Source organism: Heptranchias perlo, chromosome 1 (genome assembly GCF_035084215.1).
Source record: "Heptranchias perlo isolate sHepPer1 chromosome 1, sHepPer1.hap1, whole genome shotgun sequence".
Taxonomy (NCBI): domain Eukaryota; kingdom Metazoa; phylum Chordata; class Chondrichthyes; order Hexanchiformes; family Hexanchidae; genus Heptranchias; species Heptranchias perlo.
In genome coordinates, this window is record NC_090325.1 from 57,371,784 (window position 1) to 57,395,893 (window position 24,110).

The 24,110-nt window shown below is 41.3% G+C and overlaps 1 protein-coding gene across 6 annotated transcripts in view; it reads right to left on the reverse strand.

Annotated features, from left to right (window-relative positions):
* Positions 1–7,717: 7,717 nt before the first annotated feature.
* LOC137322504 (atos homolog protein B) overlaps positions 7,718–24,110 on the reverse strand; it is a 119,959-nt gene continuing 103,566 nt past the window's right edge. For all 6 annotated transcript variants that reach the window (XM_067985431.1, XM_067985449.1, XM_067985441.1 and 3 more), the window contains exons 6-10: positions 22,389–22,488; positions 16,355–16,513; positions 13,719–13,787; positions 10,803–10,999; positions 7,718–9,343 (exon numbers count right to left, since the gene is read on the reverse strand). In XM_067985431.1, coding sequence (XP_067841532.1) covers positions 9,190–9,343; positions 10,803–10,999; positions 13,719–13,787; positions 16,355–16,513; positions 22,389–22,488 — 679 coding nt within the window. In that variant the 3' untranslated portion in view covers positions 7,718–9,189. The remainder of the gene's footprint in view (positions 9,344–10,802; positions 11,000–13,718; positions 13,788–16,354; positions 16,514–22,388; positions 22,489–24,110) is intronic.

Consider the following 24,110-nt stretch of genomic DNA (forward strand, 5'->3'; position numbering starts at 1 on the left):
TCACTATTATATGTTTCTTCCGCTCACTCCTCCTCTTTCGCTATCAGGCCAAGGTCAGTACAAGTTTTCTTGTGTTGGGAATTTCATACATGTTATCATTAAAAAGCATTCTGGTGGGTGCATTTAAACTGTTTACCAGTCAAGTGTCAGCTTGACTCAATTAATACCATTCCCACCTGAGTCAGATGATTGTGGGTTTGGGCCCCATTGCAGGATGTAAACATCTGATCTAGGTTAACACTTGAATTCAATACTGAGTAGCTGTTGCATTGTCAGAGATGCTAGATTTTGGATGGGATGTTAAATCTGCAGAGAAGAGTTTTCTAAGCATCCTGGTTATCATTCCTCCCCCAACCAATACCACCAAAAACAGATCAACTGGTCATTCTTCTTATTTGCTGTTTGTGGGTCCTACATGACCACAAAACTAATTGATTGGTATCCTTGGCTCCCTCCTATTTCTCATCTACATGCTGTCCCTCGGCGACATCATCCGAAAACAGGTCAGGTTCCACATGTACCCTGACGACACCCAGTTCTACCTCACACCACCTCTCCAGACCCGTTCACTGCATCTGATTTGTTATGCTGCTTGCCCGACATCCAATATTGGATGAGCAGAAATTTCCTCCAATTAAATATTGGGAAGACCGAAGCCATTGTCTTCAGTCCCGGCCACAAACTCCGTTCCCTAGCCACCAATTCCATCCCTCTCCCTGGCCATTGTCTGAGGCTGAACCAGACCGTTCACAACCTTGGCATCGTAGTTTGACCGAGCTGAGCTTCCAACCCTATATCATCTCCGTTACCAAGACCTCCAACTTCCATGTCCATAATATCGCCCGTCTCCGCCCCTGCCTCAGCTCATCTGCTGCTGAAACCCTCATCCACGCCTTTGTTACCTCTAGAGACTTGACTATTCCAATGCTTTCCTGGCCAGCCTCCCACCTTCCACTTTCCATAAACTTGACCTCATCCAGAACTGTGCTGCTCGTATCCTAAATTGCACTAAGTCCCATTCGCCCATCACCCCTGTGCTCACTGACCTACTTTGGCTCCCGGTCCAGCAATGTCTTGATTTTAAAATTCTCATCCTGCTCTTCAAATCCCTCCATGGCCTCGCCCCTCTCTATCTCTGCAACCTCCTCCAGCACTACAACCCTCCGAAATCTCTGCGCTCCTCCAACTCTGGCTTCTTGCGCAACTCCGATTTTAATTGCGCCGCCATTGGTGGACGAGCCTTCAGCTGCCTTGGCACTAAGATCTGGAATTTCCTCCCTAAACCTCTCCGCCTCTCTCCTCTAAGATGCTCCTTAAAATCTACCTCTTTGACCTATCCTAATATCGCCTTATGTGGTTCAGTGTCAAATTCTGTTTGATAATGCTCTGTGAAGCGCCTTGGGACGTTTTATTACATTAAAAGTGCTATAAAAATGCAAGTTGTTGTTGAGGTGGTTCAAAACGTCCTGAGGACTTAAGAAGTTGCAGTATAAGTGCAAGTTCTTTTCTCGCAGTGTTGTCTGCAATGTGCTTTCAGCTACACTGCTACTGATGACTCCCATGGTCCACCAGCTTGCCATTAATGCCTCTCAGTTCCTGAGAGGCTGGATCTTTGATCAGGTCTTTTTAAAAATTTGTTTTTGGAATGTTGTGACATTTGCAAGGCTGCATTCATTGTACTGTGAATTATACTTACATGAAAGAGAAGAGATGGACTCCATGTAATCAATTCGCTTTGCCTCACCTAAAGTACAATGTATGTAAGCATTTTCATAGTACACCTTTCTGTAGATAACCTAATGTTTTGGTTTGAATGTACTGTTATTATCATCACTGCACTCTTATCAACACATTAAACTTAATTTCTACATAATTAGGGATAATTAAGGAAAGAGTAGGGCCTATTAGAGACCAAAAAGGTAAACTATGTGTGGAGGCAGAAGATGTGCAGTTGATGTTGTCTACATGGAATTTAGTAAGGCATTTGACAAGGTCCCACATGGCAGACTGGTCAGAAAGGTAAAAGCCCATGGGATCCAGGGAAATGTGGCGAATTGGATCCAAAATTGGCTCAGTAACAGGAAACAAAGGGTAAAAATCGATGGATGTCTTTGCGAATGGAAATCCGTTTCCAGTGGTGTGCCACATGGCTCAGTGTTGGGTCCCTTGCTGTTTGTGGTATATATTAATGATTTGGATTTGAATGTAGGGGGCATGATTGACAAATTTGCAGACGACACAAAAATTGGCCGTGTAGTTGATAGTGAAGAGGATAGCTGTAGACTCCAAGAAGATGTCAATGGGTTGGTGGAGTGGGCGGAAAAGTGGCAAATGGAGTTCAACCCGGAGAAGTGTGAGGTAATGCACTTCAGGAGAGCAAACAGTAAAACGGAATACATCGAGAGGGGTAGAGGAAGTGAGAGACTTTGGAGTGCATGTGCACAGGTCCCTGAAGGTGGCAGTACAGGTAGATAAGGTTGCGAAGAAGGCATATGGAATGCTGTCTAATATTAGCCGAGGTATAGAATACAAAAGCAGGGATGTAATGATGGAACTGTATAAAACGCTGGTAAGGCCACAGCTGGAGTATTGTGCGCAGTTCTGGTCACCACATTACAGGAAGGACGTAATTGCTCTGGAGAAAGTGCAGAGAAGATTTATAATAATGTTGCCAGGGCTTGAAAATTGCAGCTACGAGGAGAGATTGGATAGGCTGGGGTTGTTTTCCTTGCAGCAGAGGAGGCTGAGGGGTGACTTGATTGAAGTGTACAAAATTATGAGGGGCCTAGATAGAGTAGAGAGGAAGTACCTGTTTCTCCTTGCGGAGAGTTCAAGAACTAGAGGACATAGATTTAAGCCGATTGGCGGAAGGATTAGAGGGGACATGAGGAAAAACTTTTTTACCCAGAAGGTGGTGGGTGTATGGAATTCGCTGCCCGAATTGGTGGCAGAGGCAGGGACCCTCAACTCTTTTAAAAAGTACCTGGACCTACACCTAAAGTGCTGTAAGCTGCAGGGCTACGGACCGGGTGCTGGAAGGTGGGATTAGAATGGGCACCTGGTTGTTCTTCGAGCCAGCGCGGACATGATGGGCCAAATGGCCTCCTTCTGTGCTGTATCTTTTCTATGGTTCTATGTGGGTATGGTTCTCAATGAACACTTTGCATCTGTCTTCACAAAGGAGAGAGATGATGCAGGGATTGAAGTTAAGGAGGAGGAGTGTGAAATATTGGATGGGATAAACATAGTGAAAGAGGAAGCATGAAGGAGATTAGCAACTTTGAAAGTGGATAAATCACCAGGGCCGGATGAAATGTATCCCAGGCTGTTAAAAGAACCCAGGCAAGAAATAGCGGAGGCTTTAACAATCATTTTCCAAACTTCACTGGATACAGGCGTAGTGCCAGAGGATTGGAGAACTGCTAACATTGTACTGTTGTTTAAAAAGGGAGTGAAGGATAGACCGAGTAATTACAGGCCAGTCAGCCTAACCTCAGTGGTGGGCAAATTATTGGAATCAATTCTGAGGGGCAGGATAAACTGTCACTTAGAAAGGCACGGACTAATCATGGAAAGTCAGCACAGATTTGTTAAGGGGAGGTCGTGTCTGACTAACTTGCTTGAATTTTTCGAGGCAGTGACAAGGAGGATCGATGAGGGTAGCGCAATTGATGCAGTCTATATGGATTTTAGCAAAGCTTTTGACAAGATCCCACATGGCAGATTGGTCAAAAAAGTAAAGGCCCATGGGATCCAAGGGAATGAGGCAAATTGGATCCTAAATTGGCTCAGTGGCAGGAAGCAAAGGCTAATGGTCGACAGGTGTTTTTGCGACTGGAAAGCAGTTTCCAGTGGGGTGCTGCAGGGCTTGGTACTTGGTCCTTTGCTTTTTGTGGTACACATTAACGATTTGGACTTAAACGTAGGGGGCATGATTAAGAAATTTGCGGATGACACAAAGATTGGTCGTGCAGTTGATAAGTGAGGAGGAAAGCTGTAGACTGTAGGAAGATATCAAAGGACTGGTCAGATGGGCAGAAAAGTGGCAAATGGAGTTCAATCCAGGGAAGTGTGAGGTAATGCATTTGGGGAGAGCAAACAAGGCAAGGGAATACACAATAAATTGGAGGATAGTGAAAGGTGTAGAGGAAGTGAGGGATCTTGGAGTGCATGTCCACAGATCCCTGAAGGTAGCAGGACAGGTAGATAAGGTGGCTAAGACGGCATATGGAATGCTTTCCTTTATTAGCCGATGCATAGAATATAAAAAAGCAGGGATGGATGGTGGAACTGTATAAAACACTAGTTAGGCCACAGCTTGAGTACTGCGCACAGTTCTGGTCACCACATTACAGGAAGGATGTAATTGCACTAGAGAGGGTGTAGAGGAGATTTAGGAGGATGTTGCCAGGACTGGAGAAATTTAGCTATGTTAACAGATTGGGTAGGCTGGGGTTGTTTTCCTTGGAACAGAGGAGGTTGAGGGGTGATTTGATTGAGGTGTACAAAATTATGAGGGGACTAGAGTGGATAGGAAGGGCCTATTTCCCTTAGCAGGGGGCATAGATTTTAAGTGAGGGAGTGGCCCTGGGAGTCCTCAACATCGACTCTGGACCCCATGAAATCTCATGGCATCAGGTCAAACATGGGCAAGGAAACCTCCTGCTGATTACCACCAACCACCCTCCCTCAGCTGATGGATCAGTCCTCCTCCATGTTGAACACCACTTGGAAGAAGCACTGAGGATAGCAAGGGCACAGAATGTACTCTGGGTGGGGGACTTCAACGTTCATCACCAAGAATGGCTCGGTAGCACCACTACTGACCGAGCTGGCCGAGTCCTGAAGGACATAGCTGCCAGACTGGGCCTGTGGCAGGTGGTGAGCGAACCAACACAAGGGAAAACCTTACTTGACCTCGTCCTCACCAATCTACTAGTCACAAATGCATCTTTCCATGACAGTATTGGTAGGAGTGACCACCGCACAGTCCTCGTGGAGACGAAGTCTCATCTTTGCACTGAGGACACCATCCAACGTGTTGTGTGGCACTACCACTATGCTAAATGGGATAAATTCAGAACATATCTAGCGGCTCAAAACTGGGCATCCATGAGGCGCTGTGGGCCATCAGCAGCAGAATTGTATTCGAGCACAATCTGTAACCTCATGGCCCGGCATATTCCTCATTCTGCCATTACCAACAAGCCAAGTGCCAGGCAATGACCATCTCCAAGAAGAGAGAGTCTAACCACCTCCCCTTGACATTCAACGGTATTACCATCGCCGAATCCCCCACCATCAACATCCCGGGGGTCATAATTGACCAGAAACTTAACTGGACCAGCCATATAAATACTGTGGCTACGAGAGCAGGTCAGAGGCTGGGTATTCTGCAGCGAGTGACTCACCTCCTGACTCCCCAAAGCCTTTCCACCATCTACAAGGCACAAGTCAGGAGTGTGATGGAATACTCTCCACTTGCCTGGATGAGTGCAGCTCCAACAACACTCAAGAAGCTCAGGACAAAGCAGCCCGCTTGATTGGCACCCCATCCACCACCCTAAACATTCACTCCCTTCACCACCGGCGCACTGTGGCTGAGTGTGTACCATCCACAGGATGCATTGCAGCAACTCGCCAAGGCTTCTTCGACAGCACCTCCCAAACCCGCGACCTCTACCACCAAGAAGGACAAGAGCAGCAGGCACATGGGAACACCACCTGCACGTTCCCCTCCAAGTCACAAACCATCCAGACTTGGAAATATATCGCCATTCCTTCATCGTCACTGGGTCAAAATCCTGGAACTCCTTTCCTAACAGCACTGTGGGAGAACCGTCACCACACGGACTGCAGCGGTTCAAGAAGACGGCTCACCACAGGGATGGGTAATAACTGCCGGCCTCGCCAGCAACGCCCACATTCCATGAACGAATAAAAAAAAAGATTGCTGGAAGGATTAGAGCGGAAATGAGGAAAAGTTTTTTTTCACCCAGAGGGTGGTCGGGGTCTGGAACTCACTGCCTGAGGGTGGTAGAGGCAGAAACCCTCAACTCATTTAAAAATACCTGGATATGCACCTGAAGAGCTATGACCTGCAGGGCTACTGACCAAATGCAGGAAAGTGGGATTAGGCTGGGTGGCTCGTTTCTCAGCCGGCGCAGACACGATGGGCCGAATGGCCTCCTTCTGTGCTGTAAATTTTCTATGATAATTATATTTCAAATATAAATATACACACGATAGTATTATTTCAAACAACTGAAGTTGAACGGGCAACTTTTCAACGGGAGGAAAAAATATTTTTATTTTTCTTTAAAATACAACATTCTGTGGCATACTCTGGGATATTTTCCACTATGATGTGTAGTTGCATTTTCTCAGAAACCAGAATGTATAGCTTGGCACAAGTTCCTTTAAAATACATGTGTGGTGCAGGTACAGTACTGTGCAAGAATGATTTTGCAATACCTTTATTAAAATAGGAACTGTTATTTCTCATAGGGCAAGTTTTTGATCACAGATGGGTTTTACCGGAGGCCAGATGCTTCCTTCTGCCCATTTCCTCCTGGCACCCAGCTGAAGAGTACATTTTTTTTTTTAACAAAGGCCTGTCTAAACTTTCCACCAGATAGTAATGCAATGTAGGCCAGCACCTAAAACACAGAATTAAATTTAAATTGGGGCAGGGGTCAAAAGAGGGAATAAGTTATTATGAAGGATAACTTCAGACTATTACAGTATGTGAATAAAGAAGTATCTCTATATTGAGAAGCTTTCCGTCACGTGAAGCTCCTGAAACAACTTACTCTGTTGAATGTCTTGTCGTGGAACTGCTGGGTTAAGTTTTCACCATTACAGACCAGTTAGCTGCTTCACTACAAAATTAGCAACAATGTTTTTTTTGCCCTCAAATTTCTGTCCCTCACAAAGAGGGAGAATAAAGCAGAAAGGAAGTACATTTGTATCTTCAACTCTCCTTTCTATTCTTCCCATTATTTTGCTTACTTTTATCTTTCACTTTACTTTTCCTCTCCACCGAACTTTATTTTCTTTTTTTTGTAGAATTTGGGCCGATAGTCAATTCCCATTGATCAGGGATGACTTGGTATTGTCTCGGGGCCTTCCTCACCTTACCAATTTTTATATATTAAAAGTATTTCAAAATTGGACGACGGTGGGTCAGATGAAACACATAGGCCTCATGTTGTGCACTTCCAGTGTAGATTTTTTTTTCCCCCCTCACCAATTTTTCTCCCTTCACCTCCTGAAGGCATTGGCTCCTTGATGGGATATGGTTCCACAGGCCTTAATTGCTATTTGGTACCTGGCCTTTGTGGCCATTCTTTATCTCTGCACCAAGACAACTGCTGGCAGGCTACTGGAGCACGAGAGAAATCGCAGCCAAACCCCATCTTGCTCTCAGCTGACGTCCATCCACATATACTTCTAGCAGGAGTTGTTCGATAATAATCAGAAGTTGATGCTTGATTTTTATTTCTGCAACTTAAGGGTTCCCATGCCAATTGTAGCATTCTTACTGCTGCCCAGTTGAGATCAGCTAACATAGACCAGAGATCAAATCTGGGACCTTCTTGGTCTGTATGGCTCAGCTGCTTTCTGGATAAGCCACTGAGGAAATTCCTGTATTTTAGATATATTAAAATTAAGATTTTATTTTGCATAAGTTTTAAAAGAACATTCAAAACCAATATTTTTACAGGAACAGTTTATTCCATCAAAAAAATACAATCTACCTCACTTAGCTTCATGTTTCTACAACTGTTTCAACAATATGATTTGTAGGTTTAGGAGTTTGGACAACAATGATAATGATAATATAAAGAACAAAAACAGATGTAGATTTCTGAAGCGTACCTTCCAAATATAGTACCACACAGTGCATAATGAAAAAAAATCCTAACATTCGGAAACATTTTAATCTACTCTTTAACCTACAGATGGCTTGTACAAAAGGTCTAGTTTAATTTATTCCAGTTTGGAGGGCTACCAGGACATCTATTGGCCCAAGGAAACTCCCCCTTCCCAAAATTTTGGCAAAAATGAAGGTCATTAAAATTTACTGTCCACAGTGTACCACAGTGAATTTGTACACAAATTCTGTGTGTCAAGTAGCAGGATATGGGTTTGTGGCTGGGCCAGCAAGGGGAGAGCAGAGGCTAGATATTTCCTCACTTGGGTAATAATGTTATTGGTTGGGTAATAATTCAAAAAACAGACTAATCAGAATTTACCCCTTCGCCTTGTGCATTTCCTAGTTGCTGGTGGAAGAGTAGCATTAACAAGGCCTGGAAAGAGATTTCCCGCATAGCCACCCAACCAGAGAATGGCATTTGGCACGAGAGAAGAAACTAAGAGTGAAAGAAATAATTTAAAAATGGGAGAATTCACTTTTTAAAAAAAATGTTAAATGTTTTTCCAAACTGCTGCCAATTCCCCCATGTTCTCACACCTTCCACTCTCTCCCTACCCAACAGCCTTGTTTGTATTATTTCTATATACGAGAAGGCTATATTTAGGACAAGTTAAAATCAGTTTATGTACCAAACTGAATTTTTGGTAAGGCGTTTAAACCTATTAAACACAAAATTCAGTTTTTTGAGAGAAGGGGAGAGTTCCCAAAAGTGTATTTGGAAAATGAAGCAATATTCAATGGCTGTCTATTGAAGTGTCCCTATTAAATACTGTGAAGACTTTTGCATAAGCTCTATAGGTTAAAGAGTTAAACCAAACCTTTTCTATTTATTTCTTCCCACACTGCAAATATTTGTCTTTTGTGGTCCTGATTGGTTTACAAATCAGGAAAACCACATAATTACAATAATTATTAATACAGGCAATGGAAGATATTTAAGGTAAATAGATCAGTGTTTCAAAGTAAAATGGGATGTTGATACTGAGGATAAGAAGTTAAATTTCCATGAACTGAGGGCAAAAGTGTCTATTAAATATTGTAGGTTTACATTAAAGCAAGTTTCCTGTGCTTTTTAATCAAAATTTACAGAATGTCACAATCAGAAACTGCACTTTAAACAAATCCTTAATGTTTATTACAAAGCATGCGCATTAACACTGAACTGAAACGGAGTTTTTTCCACTAGTTAGAACCAGTCGCTAGATAAATAATCACTGAACTGCAATATAGATAATCTTGAAATTGATGTGCTAAACTCGTGGTGAATATTTTGGATTTCTTGGCATTTCTGTAAATGACTTTAACTCATAAGGTATCCCAGAATCCACTTCACTTGATTTTCGGGAAAACAGCAGCCTTATATCACTGTGCAAGTAGATTTTTCCAGACTTCGAACTTTGAAACCTGAGCAATTAGATATAAAAGTAGAAAATTGTGAATATTTGGATGCTAATAAAAAACAATATTCAATTTAAAATTATGCAACCATACCAGTTTCCAGAGGAAAATACTCAAATCCAGTTTACGTCAACACAAATATGATCAGATAAACAATTGATAAAAATTCCATCTTACCAAAGTGCGGGGAGGGGGGAGGGGTGGTGGAGCTCACAGCCTAACTGAATTTGATTTACCTCACCATACACCGATGATCAAATCAATTTGTGCTGGGACATGATTCCACAGACACTAGTAGATTTCCAGCACCTCATCCATATGTAAGTCTGAACAAGGAAAGTCATAGGGTCATTTTGTCATGGGGCCACCACAGCTGGGCCTAATCCTCCCATACAACACACTTGCAGCAGGAATCAGTGATCAGAAGCAGGAATCTTGAACAATACTTTTCCCATTTCCAAGCACAGGGGTGCTGAAGCTTGGGCTGGTATTGCTTCTCAGGATGAGGCTGGCTCGCTCACTGCAATTAAGTGTTTGAAGCTGGGACTCTTTTGATCTGCTTGATTTAGTACAACACCATTTGGTGCACTTGCCCACTGAGGCATTGGGGAGCTCTGAATTGTGGGGAAACACTCAGCAACTCCCCTGATGAAATGACGGGGAATGGAACCCATGTCTACAGCATGCTGGGGGAAAACCAGAGTATCAACTTACCTTTCAGTTATTTTGCTAAGATAGTGTGAGGATGATTTTATATATGTGTGTATTTGTGCATAATATGGGTTCTGATGAAAGTTCATCAACCTTAAATGTTAACTCGGTTTCTCTCTCCACAGATGCTGCCTGACCTGCTAAGTGTTTCCAGCATCCAGTATTTTGCCTTTGTGCACATACTATTTATATTGGACTCAAAAATGCTTGTTTAAAAAATAAAATGCTTTTCAAAACAAGTTCAACTTAGCTGTTTAAATGCTTAAGACCTACAACACAATGGTTCCACTGATAGTTCAGTGCCAAATCCACTGAGGTGCAATACTGAGCTATAAAACATGAAGGTTTTAGTTTGAATCATCAGTGCTGAGTTTGCTGATCTTGCTGTGGCAGTAGAGAGGGTCTGATAGCTAGAACCCAAAAATAAAATTCACCAAGAGTCCCGCTGGATAGTGCATGTTTGCTGTTATCAGGCAAGGTAGGGGTCAGATTGGTTACAATGTCCCCTTCTCTTCTTCACAGTTAAATTCACAATCAAAACCCGAGGCAGCCTAAAACTAAACTTTTCAAAATCTCAGTTGAGAATCTTGCTGAAAATTAAAATGAGTTTCAAATCTATTAATGCTTGGAAATTAAACAACCAATGCCACATTACTGGGTTCAGAGCAACTCTCCAGCAAAGAATTCTGAGCAGAGCAGTAACCTACATCACACCAATGCTAGGCGATACACGTTATTTTCAGAATCTACATACCTCAAATGAATCAGATAACATAGTACTTTCTTCTTTATTTCTGAATTTTCCATATTTTCATGTGTCCCTTCATTTTCTTCCACTGGCACTAGAAAGATCCTGTGGCGCAAAAGTGTAATGTGGTTTGGTGGCATGTCGCTGAAGTCATACGTCACTAAAAACATCTTCACCACAGTTTTGTTTGGGTTGAATAAGGTCTGCAAGTGGACAGCAATTATTATGGTATTAATTTAAAAGCAACACAAGAAATATAGCCTTTAACTCTGTCAGATTGAGGTTTACAAATTATCCAATGAACAAAGCTCAACGGTAAAAATTCTGCTAATCCCCTTCACTATAACATATACATGTGAACATAGTGAGTCTAACTATCTCAAACTTATACATCTGCCCAGTGTTTTTTTTTGGCTGGTGGGGGGGGGGGGGGGGGAAGCAGCAATTAGCAATTGCAGATTCACATGGTAATATATTACTGAAGTGTAAAAATAAATTAATTTTAAACCCATCAATTAAAATAGCTGCTAATATAAATAATGAACATTATTAAAAAAGCCTTGCATTTATATAGCGCTTCTCACAACCTCAGGACGACCCAAAGCGCTTTACAATCAATCAATTAATTACTTATGAGGTGCAGTCACTGTTGTAATGTAGGAAACGTGGCAGCCAAATTGCACACAGCAAGGTCCCGCAAACAGCAATGTGATAATAACCAGATAATGTTCTTATTTATTAAAGTGATGTTGGTTGAGGGATAAATATTGTCACTGGGGATAACTCCCATGTTCTTCTTCGAAATAGTGCTGTGGGATCTTCCACGTCCACCTGAGGGGACACACGGAGCCTCGGTTGAACGTCTCATCCAAAAGACAGCACCTCCGACAGTGCAACACTCCCTCAGTACTGCGTTGAAGTGTCAGCCTGGTTTATGTGCTCAGGTTTCTGGAGTTGGACTTGAACCCACAACCTGCTGACTCAGAGGTGAGAGTGCTACCAACTGAGCCACGGCTGACACTCAATTAGTAATGCCCAACTTAAACTGGTACATGAAGTGGTCTGGTATAAAATCTACTTTGCATCTGTTATTCTAGCTGGTACCAAATACCCAATATGAAACCCACGCATATAAAAAAAATAAAAGCAACTTGTGCCACGGTGAATGTTGGGTATAAACACTAGCTCTGATTTGCTTCCTTTTTTAAAAAAAAGCGAAATAAATAAGGAACCAAGTAGAGACATGTGAGATTTTATATTGTTTTTGCATCAATAATTGAATCGAGCAAGACAAAAAATATTAGTAGATTTTCTGCACTGTGCCAGAGGACCTTTTTTCAAACAAAAATAGCTTGACAAGGAAATTGATGATGTATTGAGAAAATGGATTTTAAAAGCTCAGGCAATTCCAGACCAATCTATTGAGGTCATTCACACCGTTCAAAATACTGACACATTTAGTGTACAACATCTATCCAACAGAGTGTCTATAGTTAAAAGTAGCTTGGGGAAGTTTTCCACATTCCAGTATAGTTCACTTATTGACCATGTTGGCACCAGTTCATACAGCAATGGTTCCAATCTTATAAAATCCAATCCCCTTGACGTTCAACGGCATTACCATCGCCGAATCCCTCACTATCAACATCTTGGGGGTCACCATTGACCAGAAACTTAACTGGACCAGCCACATAAATACTGTGGCTACAACAGCAGGTCAGAGGCTGGGTATTCTGTGGCAAGTGACTCACCTCCAGACTCCCAAAGCCTTTCCATCATCTACAAGGCACAAGTCAGGAGTGTGATGGAACATTCTCCACCTCGCCTGGATGAGAGCAGCTCCAACAACACCAAAGAAGCTTGACACCATCCAGGACAAAGCAGCCCACTTGACTGCCACCCCATCCACCACCTTAAACATTTACTTCCTCCATCACCAACACACTGTGGCTGCAGTGTGTACCACCTACAGGATGCACTGCAGAAACTTGCCAAGGCTTCTTCGACAGCACCGCCCAAACCCGCGACCTCTACCACCTAGAAGCACAAGGGCAGCAGGCGCATGGGAACAACACCACCTGCACGTTCCCGTCCAAGTCTCACACCATCCTGACTTGGAAATATATCGCCGATCCTTCATCGTCGCTGGGTCAAAATCCTGGAACTCCCTACCTAACAGCATCGTGGGAGAACCTTCACCACACGGATTGCAGCGGTTCAAGGTGGCGGCTCACCACTACCTTCTCAAGGGCAATTAAGGATGGGCAATAAATGCTGGCCTTGTCAGCGATGCCCACATCCCATGAATGAATAAAAAAATCTGACGAGAGCGATTGTATGCAGCATTTTGTCACGCCATGACATTCTTGCCATTGATAAGAAATGACCCAAAAAGCAACACAAAAGGATATAAGCCAGTGAATGCCAGAAATCAGTGTGTTGTGAGAAATCCTCACACCAGAAAAAAAGAAATGCAAGTGCTCAAAATAGTATTAATAAGGGAAATTTTCCAACATCATGCTTCCGGCAGGGTGCCTTACCCGCCAAAAGTGAAAATTAGAAATTCAGACACACTCAGCCAACAATTTCCTAACCAGCTTAAACAGTCAGAAAATCACGTGCAGCCTAATCCTATCATTCAATGTCCACTTCCCACCAGAAATTATTGGAAAGCAATTGCAATCAGGAATCCTGGCTGTTTTTTTCTCCTCCTGACCCCAAAGAGGTGGGAACCAATTGTAATGCCTCAAATGTTACGGTGGCTATTTCAGTCCATTTTCCAATGGTGAGTTATCACTTCTGTAAGTTCGAAGAAAAAAAACTGCATTACGCAGAAGTTGAAAAGGAGGGGCTCACCGTAGGCTTTAATATGCTCATTGTCCTTAAAAGGGATAAAAAAAATGTTAAGCTGACTAAACTCACCACTTGGATGGTTCCTGCTTTGGGGACATTGTAACCCTTCTTTCCCAAAGATTCCAGATTTATCACACCCTAATTGAAAGAAAAATAGTAAAGTAAATACATCAATAAAGTTGGAATGTTTCACAAGAATCCCCTCTTGGAGATGCCCCAAATTTAGTATTTATTTGAGGCTTTACAATAAATTAGACCGTTAATAAAATGTTGACAGTGCAACAGTGGAGACCCTTAATTAGGGTTGAGATGTAAGGGCAGGAATCCGAGCATTGATCAAATTCATACTCAGCCTGTGATAAGAGTGAACAGATTCAAAAATAATTTTTTTTTACATTTTTAAACACACTTTTACCTTTTTTAAAAAAAAAAGTCCATGGCACACAGCAAAACGGCAGGTGGGCGGAACCTGGTGGGGAGAGGTCACCTGGGAGCTGTACAACATGAGAAAGAAACTGGGGCTCGGGCCTGAGCTCAGAAGTAGTGAGGGAGCTGTAAGGCCTGAGGCTGTGACACTAAGGCCATGAGGTCCAAGGCTGGAGTGGGGAGCTGAGCAGGCATCATATTGGTCACATGGTTACTATAGACCAATGGGAGAGAACGAGAGAGAGAAAATCTTGATTTTCCACTACAATTATTTGTCATTCCACCCTCAGTTTTGAACTCCCAACACCCAAAGGAAATACAAAACTGACACATGAAAAGAGTGCTAGAATAGTATTCTTGTATTGATGCTGTACTATATTAAAAATAATATTTTGGTCCAATAGTTATAGAAGCTTTGTATGTCATATTCCATATGACAGCAAATACAGACTTTTCAGGCATTTATGAATAATAAAATCTGCATTTATTCAAAAAATAGATTTCCATATTAGTGTCAAACACAGTAGAGATAATGTTGAAGATTCAAGTGTCTATTAAATGCTAGGATACTTTTACAAAAAAAAATTAAGGATGGGAAGTACTGGATTAAAAAGCAATATATTCTGGGATCATTAATTGTAAAACTATTAATAATGCAATGTGCATTCAATTATTTTTTTTTTAAAATTGCTCTCATATAGCTTGCAAATAAAAACAAATAAGTAGTTAAACATAATACAGCTCAGTGTTCATTTTTCTCCCCTCAATAAAATTCTACTTATTGGAATAAGGAGTGAATCTAAGTGACTGGTTTTTATTTCTCCTACATCTTATTCAGATTTTGATTATTAAATAGTACTAAGCATTAGAACCTAGATTAATTTTTTGATTTCCAGTACGGAGTTGAATTCACTGGTTAGAAATGAAGCCTGAGCGGCAGATGCAAGGTCCATTCTTGTGAGCAATCGGGGTGGGGGTGGGGGTGGGGGGACCTAAGATAGCAATCGGAGGGGGGAGCGAGCCTTGGCCACGTGGTTTTCATGTGGGGTCACAGGAGGTGCACTGCTGCTCCTTCCGGCTCCACTTGCAGGTAAATTTTTTTAAAAAACAAATTTACCTTTTATGGTGGGGAGGCCTTCAGCAGTCCCTTTGAGGACCACCTGTTAGGTCACATGTAGACTTGGTTTTCCTGAATGCAGCCAGCACCAGCTGCCTCAGAGCAAACCAATATTGCAGAAGGGGCCTCAAACAGGCATCAAATCCTTTATTTGCATATGCAAAGGATCTAACTCCTGTTTCAGGCACAGGGCCTTGGACATCTATATTTTTGCTTATACCAATGTGGAGGGTGGCCTACTTCTAGCTCGTAATAAGAGCAAGTTTCTGCCCGCCATATTGAAAAGATTTGGAGCCTATTGGGCATGCGCCATCGAATTTCTAGGCCATAGTGTCCTCTACAGTTCCCTTGCACAAAAAATAAAAGTCTGATTTGTGAACAGCTAATACAATAATATTAACAGTGGACAATTACATCATAACCTCAAAATTAACAGAAAATTCTCAGCTTTGAGGAAACAATTGTAAAAAAGATGTGAGATTTCTTTCAGGGAGTACTGACAGTGATCATTTCATAGGTGACATCAAGATGCTGTAACTATGCAAAACAGTCTTGAGTTCTTCAGCGAAGAACATAAGTTGACCTTTGGATGTGGAGATAACACATAAAATATCCACCCAATTCATTATAAATTATATTTAAAAGAATTAAAAGGTTTGAAATAGGATGGATGAAACCAGTATCGTGTCGCAGGTTCTGAATTATGAACAGGTAACAGAAAGAAAGACTTGCATTTTATATAGCTTCTTTCACGACCTCAGGACGTCCCAAAGCACTTTACAGCCAATGAAACACTAAGTGTAGTCACTGTTGTAATGTAGGAAACGTGGCAGCCAATTTGCGCACAGCAAGGTCCCACAAACAGCAATGTGATAATGACCAGATAATCTGTTTTAGGCATTGGTTAAGGGATAAATAGTGGCCAGGACCCCAGGAGAACTACCCTGCTCTTCTTTGAATAGTGCCGTGGGACCTTTACGTCTACCCAAGACTCCCTCAGTACTGCATTGGACTGTCAGCCTAGATTTTTGTGCTCAAGTCTCTGGAATGGGACCTGAACCCATAACCTTCTGACTCAGAGGAGAGAGTGCTACCAACTGAGCTTCGGCTGACACCTAACAGTAATCCTAACTAGCATAATGCCTACAAGGTGCTCTCTTACCAGGAATGGTGATGGGGCACTGTGTTCAGAAATGTTATAGTAAGACACATCCACAGGTAGTGTTACATGCTGTGGGCAGTATGATCCACTTGCTCCAAGTTCAGCTGTAAAACCTTCAATTCTTCCTGACGGTGCAAATCTGCCTTTTAACAGGGATTCCTGAAATCAGATAAAAGGCATTACTGACTCAAACATGTAGATTATTGTGAAGAATGAATGAATTTCATTCCATGAAAATTTGTAGATCTTTGCCTACTCCTGTATATTACCAAAATCTTAGCATCATAGTATAAATCATTGGAGCAACATCATGGCAATGGCAGAATGAAGTTTTGAACCCCATGTTGCCGAGCTCCTACTGTGTAAAGTGGAGATCAGTATCTTTGCACTTCATAAACTTGGAAGGTGAAAAAAAACCAAGGCTTCTCTGTCTACTCTTGCATGCCTCACAGCAGACTTTTCACAGTGATGTTGGCAGCAGCAAGGGAGCAAGCTTCCTGTACTTTTGCCAAGTTTGTCTACGGCTCAAGGAAGAAAGATAGATAAGAAAATAGAGTTTACCATCAGCTCAAAATACATTAAAAAAATTGTATTTAATTTTCATTTACTATGCCAATTTTTTCATTTGTTGTAAGATAGAATTCCTATACAGTTTTATGACCCAAATTGTAGCACCTTTTTAAAATAATGAACACACTAAACTGGAAAAAATAAACAAACAGCATTCATTCAATGCAGTCATAACCATTATTCAACCCTGTCAACTATGGCTCTGATTTGATTTGTTAATTTTTATACCATGTTTCTGAATCTGTTTGCAAATTGGACATTCACTTTACACCATAATTGCAAACGATCATTGACTTTGTTTCCCATCTGGAATAATATGGAAACCAGCAGGTAGACTTCAAATTGAACCCCACATACTATGAACAAACATGTGGCACTGCCTAACTAATCCTTTCTGAAGCTGACCCTCCCAAACTGCCCATTTGTTGCAGTGCTTCCCTGGAGGGTGTAAGTATGAGACCCCTTTGTATCAGCTGGGTATCAAGTCCTTCTGTGCACCTCTAGTATTACAAAAAGCACTGATCAGCATTTTAGAGATGAGGCCAGATATGAATCATTAAGCTGCTTTATTTTACATTCAGTAAGTGAACATATAGAGTAAGTTATAGCAAATCTACCCTGACTTCAACTTAACTTCAGTCTCTACTCTCAATAAAGAAAATAAAGATACGCTACACTGTTCTAGCCAGCTGTCCAAGGAACACTTTCTTTTGCTCAGCCCAAGCACTGAATCGGACCAAAGCTTGTTCTAGGCCTTGTTGGAACGTAGGAACAGGAATAGGCCATTCAATTAGATCATGGCTCATCTGTCCTTCAACTAGACATCACCTTTGTTCCATATCCCTTGATACCTTTACCCAACAAAATTTTGTCCATCTCAATTTTGACAGCTCCAATTGTACCAACATCCACAGTCTTTTCATAGAATCATAGAATGGTTACAGCAAAGAAGGAGGCCGTTCGACCCATCAAGCCCACGTGGGCTCTTTGTAAGAGCAATCCAGTTAGTCTCATTCCCCTGCTCTTTCCCCGTAGCCCTGCAAATTTTTTCCCTTCATGTATTTATCCAATTCCTTTTTGAAAGCCACGATTGAATTTGCTTCCACCATCCTTTCAGGCAGCGCATTCCAGATCATAACTACTCGCTGTGTAAAAAAGTTTTTCCTCATGTGGCCTTCGGTTCTTTTGCCAATCACCTTAAATCTGCGTCCTCTGGTTCTCGAACTGTTCCATCAACGGCAACAGTTTCTATTTATTTACTTTATCTAAACCCTTCATGATTTTGAACACTTTTATCAAATCTTCTCTTAACCTTCTCTGTTCTAAGGAGCTAAGGAGCAACCCCAGCTTCTCCAGTCTATCCACATAACTGAAGTCCCGCATCCCTGGAACCATTCTAGTAAATCTTTTCTGCACCCTCTCTAAGGATTTTACATCCTTCATAAGGTGCCCAGAATTGGATGCAATACTTCAGTTGTAGCCGAACCAGTGTTTTATAAAGGTTCAACATAACTTCCTTGCTCTGAACTCTATTTGTAAAGCCCAGGATCCCGTATTTTTTTTAACCACTTTCTCAACCTGTCCTACAACCTTCCAAGATTTGTGCACATATACCCCCCAATCTCTCTGTTCCGACACTCCCTTTAGAATTGTACCCTTTAATTTATATTGCCTCTCCTCGTTCTTCCTGCCAAATGTATCACCTCGCACTTCTCGGTGTTAAATTTCATCTGCCATGTGTCCGTCCAGTCCACCAGCCTGTCTTTGTCCTCTTGAAGTCTATCACTTTCCTCCTCACTGTTTACTACACTTCCAAGTTTTGTGTCATCTGTAAATTTTGAAATTATGCCCTTACACTCAAGTCCAAGTCATTAATACATATCAAAAAAAAGCAATGGTCCTGGTACTAATCGTCGGGGAACACCACTGTACACCTTCCTCCAGTCAGAAAAACAACCGTCCACCACCACTGTCTGTTTCCTGTCACTTAGCCACTTTTGTATCCATGCTGCATTGTGCTAGTTCATTTTGACCTGAAGCTAACTTCTGTAACTAATTAACTAACTAACTAACTAACCATTTAATAGTAACTCTCTTTTCTCTCTCTTCCTTCCTCCCTCCCTCCATCCCAAAACACCCTGCTGGACCTACAGCGACTGAAGTTTGGGATTGTGGTGTGAGGAGGATGCATATCATTTAAAGAATGAAGCTCCTACTAGGTAGGATCTAGTGTCAAATTTTTTTTTAAGAAACAAAAGATCATAACAAATGCAGAACTGCCACATGGAGAAATCTTCATATATCGGCTAAATGTATAGTGGATCGGTCCAGACAGCTGGTAGTATAGCTCCTGTATAGGGCCCTTGTCCTAAATTTGTACCACGATGGTATGTTTCTTCATTCTGCATCTTCCACACAACATAGAAACATACCATAGTAGTACAAATTTAGGAGACAGGCCCCATACAGGAACTACAATACCAGCTGTCTGGACCGATCTACTAAACATTTAGCGTATATGAAGATTCCTCCATGTGGCAGTTCTGCATTTGTTATGATTTTTTGGGGGCTCTTTATTCTTTTTTGACACTAGATATTTTTGGTTTCCATGTTTCAGGCTACTTTTGTAGGTGAGCTCTAGCTCCCTACGTCCCAGATCAAGTGTTTTCACTTGCCCAGACAGCTATGTAAATTTGTAGCATGCCGAGGGAATGAACAAGCACTCCAATTTATTTCACCTACTGGTTTATCCTGTTCCTTCACACAATCCTCCTAGTCTTCAGAAAGTAGCAGACTAACAGTACATTAGACTTTAATAAATTTTGTTTAGCAGCTAAATAGTAAAAAATGAGAATAGTAGCTGTAACCCAATATATAATTTTACAGTAGTTAAATTTAGCAAGCTCTCGATGTAGTCGTAAATAATTGTTTGCAACTACTGTGCTAAATTATGACAAGTAATTTTCTTAAGGAGCTCTTTTCCTTTTCTCACCATCTAGGGAAGCTATCTGCCCTGATATTTCTCTAAGCCATAAAAGTCTGTCGCCTTCAGACTGATTAATACATTCAAAAATTGTGACTAGTACTTAAGGAATTTAAATAATTGACAGCTCTTTCTGAATTTATGGGACAATCAAAAATTTCTTTGAACAATCACACAAGCTATTTGTATTTGAATTGAATAGTTTAGTTCCTCCCTCGGGCACCTGCTAAACAACAACCATTGATTCAGCAACAATCATATCAAAATGAGATAGAGCATACTTCTGTGAGTAAACAGTCTTATACCATGACAGAATTGAGGAAGCCCATACAAAGTTAAATCATCAGTAAATTAACCAGTGAAGAACTAAATGAATTTCCCACTGGGAACTAGTAATAGCCTGAAACACAATATCACAAGTGACCCCTAATGACCCAAAATGCACACGAGTCAGTCACACTTCAGGATCTTTTGACCACTTTTTGATAGAAAGGATTTGGAGAAGGTATTACTTTAAAACATTGTGTTTTAAAGCATAATGTATTCACACAAGGTTTAAAACAAGGGCATGAAACGATAGGTAGTTAAAATTCTAATGAGTTAAGCTTTGGTGTTGTTTCCCCATTGACTGTAAATAATGTGCAATTCATTAGCCTATCTGGGTAAGCGACAAACACCTCACACCCATTGTGTTAGTCACATGCTGACTAATCTAAGCTACTGCTGTAGGGAGCATGGAGACTCAAACATTTGTCCCCAAATGTTTGGTGATGGGAGGCCTAATATGAAGAGGAAATAAAAACTTAGATGAAGAAAACAAATTGGTGCAATGATCCAAGTTCTGGGGCTTCTTACAGCGCAGGAATAGACGACCACATACAGCACCACCTATCTGCAATGTCATTAAGGATTTTTACGCACACATTCAGCACATGGCTTCCTGAGAACCCATTGAGTTATATATCTATGACGTTTGAAGTATGTAGGATGAAGAACAATGGCAGTAACCATCTATAAATATTGAAATTTTTGCAACTGCACGCACTCTCTGTTACACATCTTCCTTCCTGTGTCACTTAATAACACCTTAAGTTGGGCCCAAAGCAGGAGTTACAGTATTACTTGTTTTACTTTTAACAAGTAATACTGTAACTCCTGCTTATATTACATCCTTAATATTAGATTCGCCTTTTAGTCCTCTCAATGCTAGGTTGTGCTTTGGCAAGAGTTGCCAGGGTCCACCCACCATTTTGTTTTTCCACCCGATTTTCTTCTTCTGTGCAGCTAAGTTTTATTTTTAATTTTATGTAATTCTTTTAATCGATATTAGCCCCTTACTGCCTCCACAAGCCTTTTCCCATTCTTCCTGCCACTGTCAGCCCTGCTGTGTCCCTCAGGGTCCGCCACATGGAAGTTTACAACATGGAAACAGGCCCTTCGGCCCAACATGTCCATGTCGCCCATCTTCCAACCATGCCATGTATGTCTTCCCTGCTGCTCTACACTTTTCTCTTCCACTCTGCTTCCGCTGATCAAGGCCCAGTTCTGGCACATGATAGGCTTTTCACTTGTTCCACCCTAGTCCTGGTCTGCTGTCATGCTGGGCCTCCATGCTTCTCCGAGCAAACTTTTGCATAAATATTTCTATTCTGTCCAAGATTATGCTGTGATCGTTATCAAGTGTATACACAATAAGGGTTGTAATCAGGTGTCTCATGTATTTGTAGGGTTGCCAAGCCTTCCGGATTGTCCTGGAGTCTTCAGTAATTAAAAGTTAATCTCCTGCAAGCAACCCGGGAGTTTTTCTGATAACCCTCCCACCGCATTCCAGTTAAAATGAGTATACAGCCTAAACTGAATCTGAAGACAGCTGTACTCAGTCTCTTGCCACAGGGCTGGGGATTTTTTTTCTTTCCTCTCCTCTCTGCCAAATTAGTTGGACATATTGGCCTAGCCAAGTCAAGGGTTTAATTAAAATTAAAACGGAGCTCTCAAATTTCACACCAACCATGGGACACCACGTGCCTGACAGGTCTTTATGAGCATGCACCACCTTCTAATAGGCAGGATTCCAGGTGTGTGCATGAAACAGACTTTAGTCACTGCGCAGAGCTGTTTTACAGGTAAGGACATTTCTTTGCCGCTCTGCACTCTGGAACTCTGCGCCTTTCATAGATGCGCGATCGCGAGCTAAGGTGTCAGACTCACATTGTATGTTACTGAATGTCCAGAGCAGCAGCAAGGCATGGCGCTCATTTTCCCCATCCCAGCGGATGGGTATAGCATTTTTCTAGCTATGCCCTTGGTTGGTAATTACCAATGAGGAAGGAGTAAAAAAACAGAATAATGAAATCACTCCTTTTCATACCAGCCCTGGGTTGCCAAGTAATCGGAAATGACTGATCACTGACTGCAGGAAGCCATGTGATAGCACCTCCCAGAATACGTCCGCCCAGAGTTGGCAACGCTATGTATTTGTACCTCAAAATTTCCAAGCAAAGAACGGCTAATAGAAGGACTTGTGCTGCTTCTTGATGAAAACTTGCTGGATTCTCCTGCAAATGCACTGCGTAGATGTCTCCTGAAGAGTAAAATATAGGCATATGAAGATTTTCTTCACTAATTAATTTTTAACAAATAAACAAGTTTCATTTAAAAGGTTTCTGCAGTTAACTCCATTATATATTTGTTAAACCAACAGAAATGGAAAAGCAAACTTTTTTTATTTTGTTTATTATAACATGCAATAATCTCAGAAGACAATCTATTTCAATTTCCATCTTTCACCTTCTGACAAATAAAATATAAAAAGTGTACAGTAAGTGCCTGTTGGGAGGGCAATATAGTGTTAGCATTAAATCTTAATACTGGACAGCACATGGTTCAGAGCTAAAATTAGAGAAGCAGGGTCTGAGTGCAGAGTATGGGGTGATTTTTGAATTAACTGCTTAGCTTTCAGTAAATGTAAGTATTAATGAATATGATTTAAGTAAAAATGGACAATTACAGCTGCTTTAAACAGTGGTATTCAAAATACCCACCTGTCCAGTGAAGCAAAAATCCCTCCTTAAAACTGGTAAAAATATAAATGAAACAAACAACGCTTATAAACCTCAACTGGTTTATTGGCCATACCTTTACTCTAATGTAATTAAGATTCCAGCATCTGTCCCAGGAAAAGTGTTTTCAAATCACGTTTATTTGGAACATGCTGTGTTCTGAGTAAGACAGTTTATGGATTATACTTAATTCTTCAAATTAAGTTATCCTGTACATACTATTGACTAAAATCTGTAAACCAATGGGGAAGTCCTCATCAATTCCTGTACTTTAAAGACTTTTAAAATCAGAATCATGCAACCATTTGCACAGTGTTCTCACAGTTCAAGTCTTTTCCTACCAAACAAAGAATGGAAAGATGGCTAAAAAGGGCAATCTGAGCGAAATCCATTTCTTTCAAAAAGATAAAATCATGCAAAATGGATGAAATTCAAAATAAGCCCAAGACCAAGACCGAAAGTGGAGGATGTGTGACGATTTGTCTGTGGAACAAACTACTTCAAAGATGAGGACTGCTTCATCTTAAGTATAATCTTCCTTGTTTCATTTCTTTATTCACATGGGCCTTCCAAAAGTAGTAAGACTTCATAAGAAAGGATCTGTGCATTTAGCATTTCAAATGCGGAGGTCTGCAAGTCGATGTCCTTTTCTTTACCGCTGAATCCAAATGGTAGTCTTTGGTGTCAAGATAGAGAAAACTACTTTGCATGACATTGTTTTACCAGAGTACCAATCCTCAAATGTTGTGTTAGTTTTTTGAAATCATTTGCAGTGGAGCCTCCCAGACACTCTGTTTGTCCTTTCCAACAAGTTGTCAATTGACAGTTGTCTAGGACTCTTTTTGAACAGCACACATTGTGACCTTTTTCCATAGAAAGAATTTGAAAGAGAGTTTTATAGATTTTTAATAGAAAGTGTATTTAAAAAAGTTTTAAAAAGGCTTAGAGATGGAAGATGGTTAAAGCGCTTATTTTCCCCAAAAGCCATGAACAATAAGTAATTTGTTAACTGATGTCAGTAAACAATAAACAACTCTCAACCATTGTGTTGGGAAGTCCCTGGTCCCATGCACTCAGCGGGGATTGTCTAGGTCTAGCGGGCCTTCCCTTCAGGCTGTGAACACGGTGATAAAAACAAAGATAC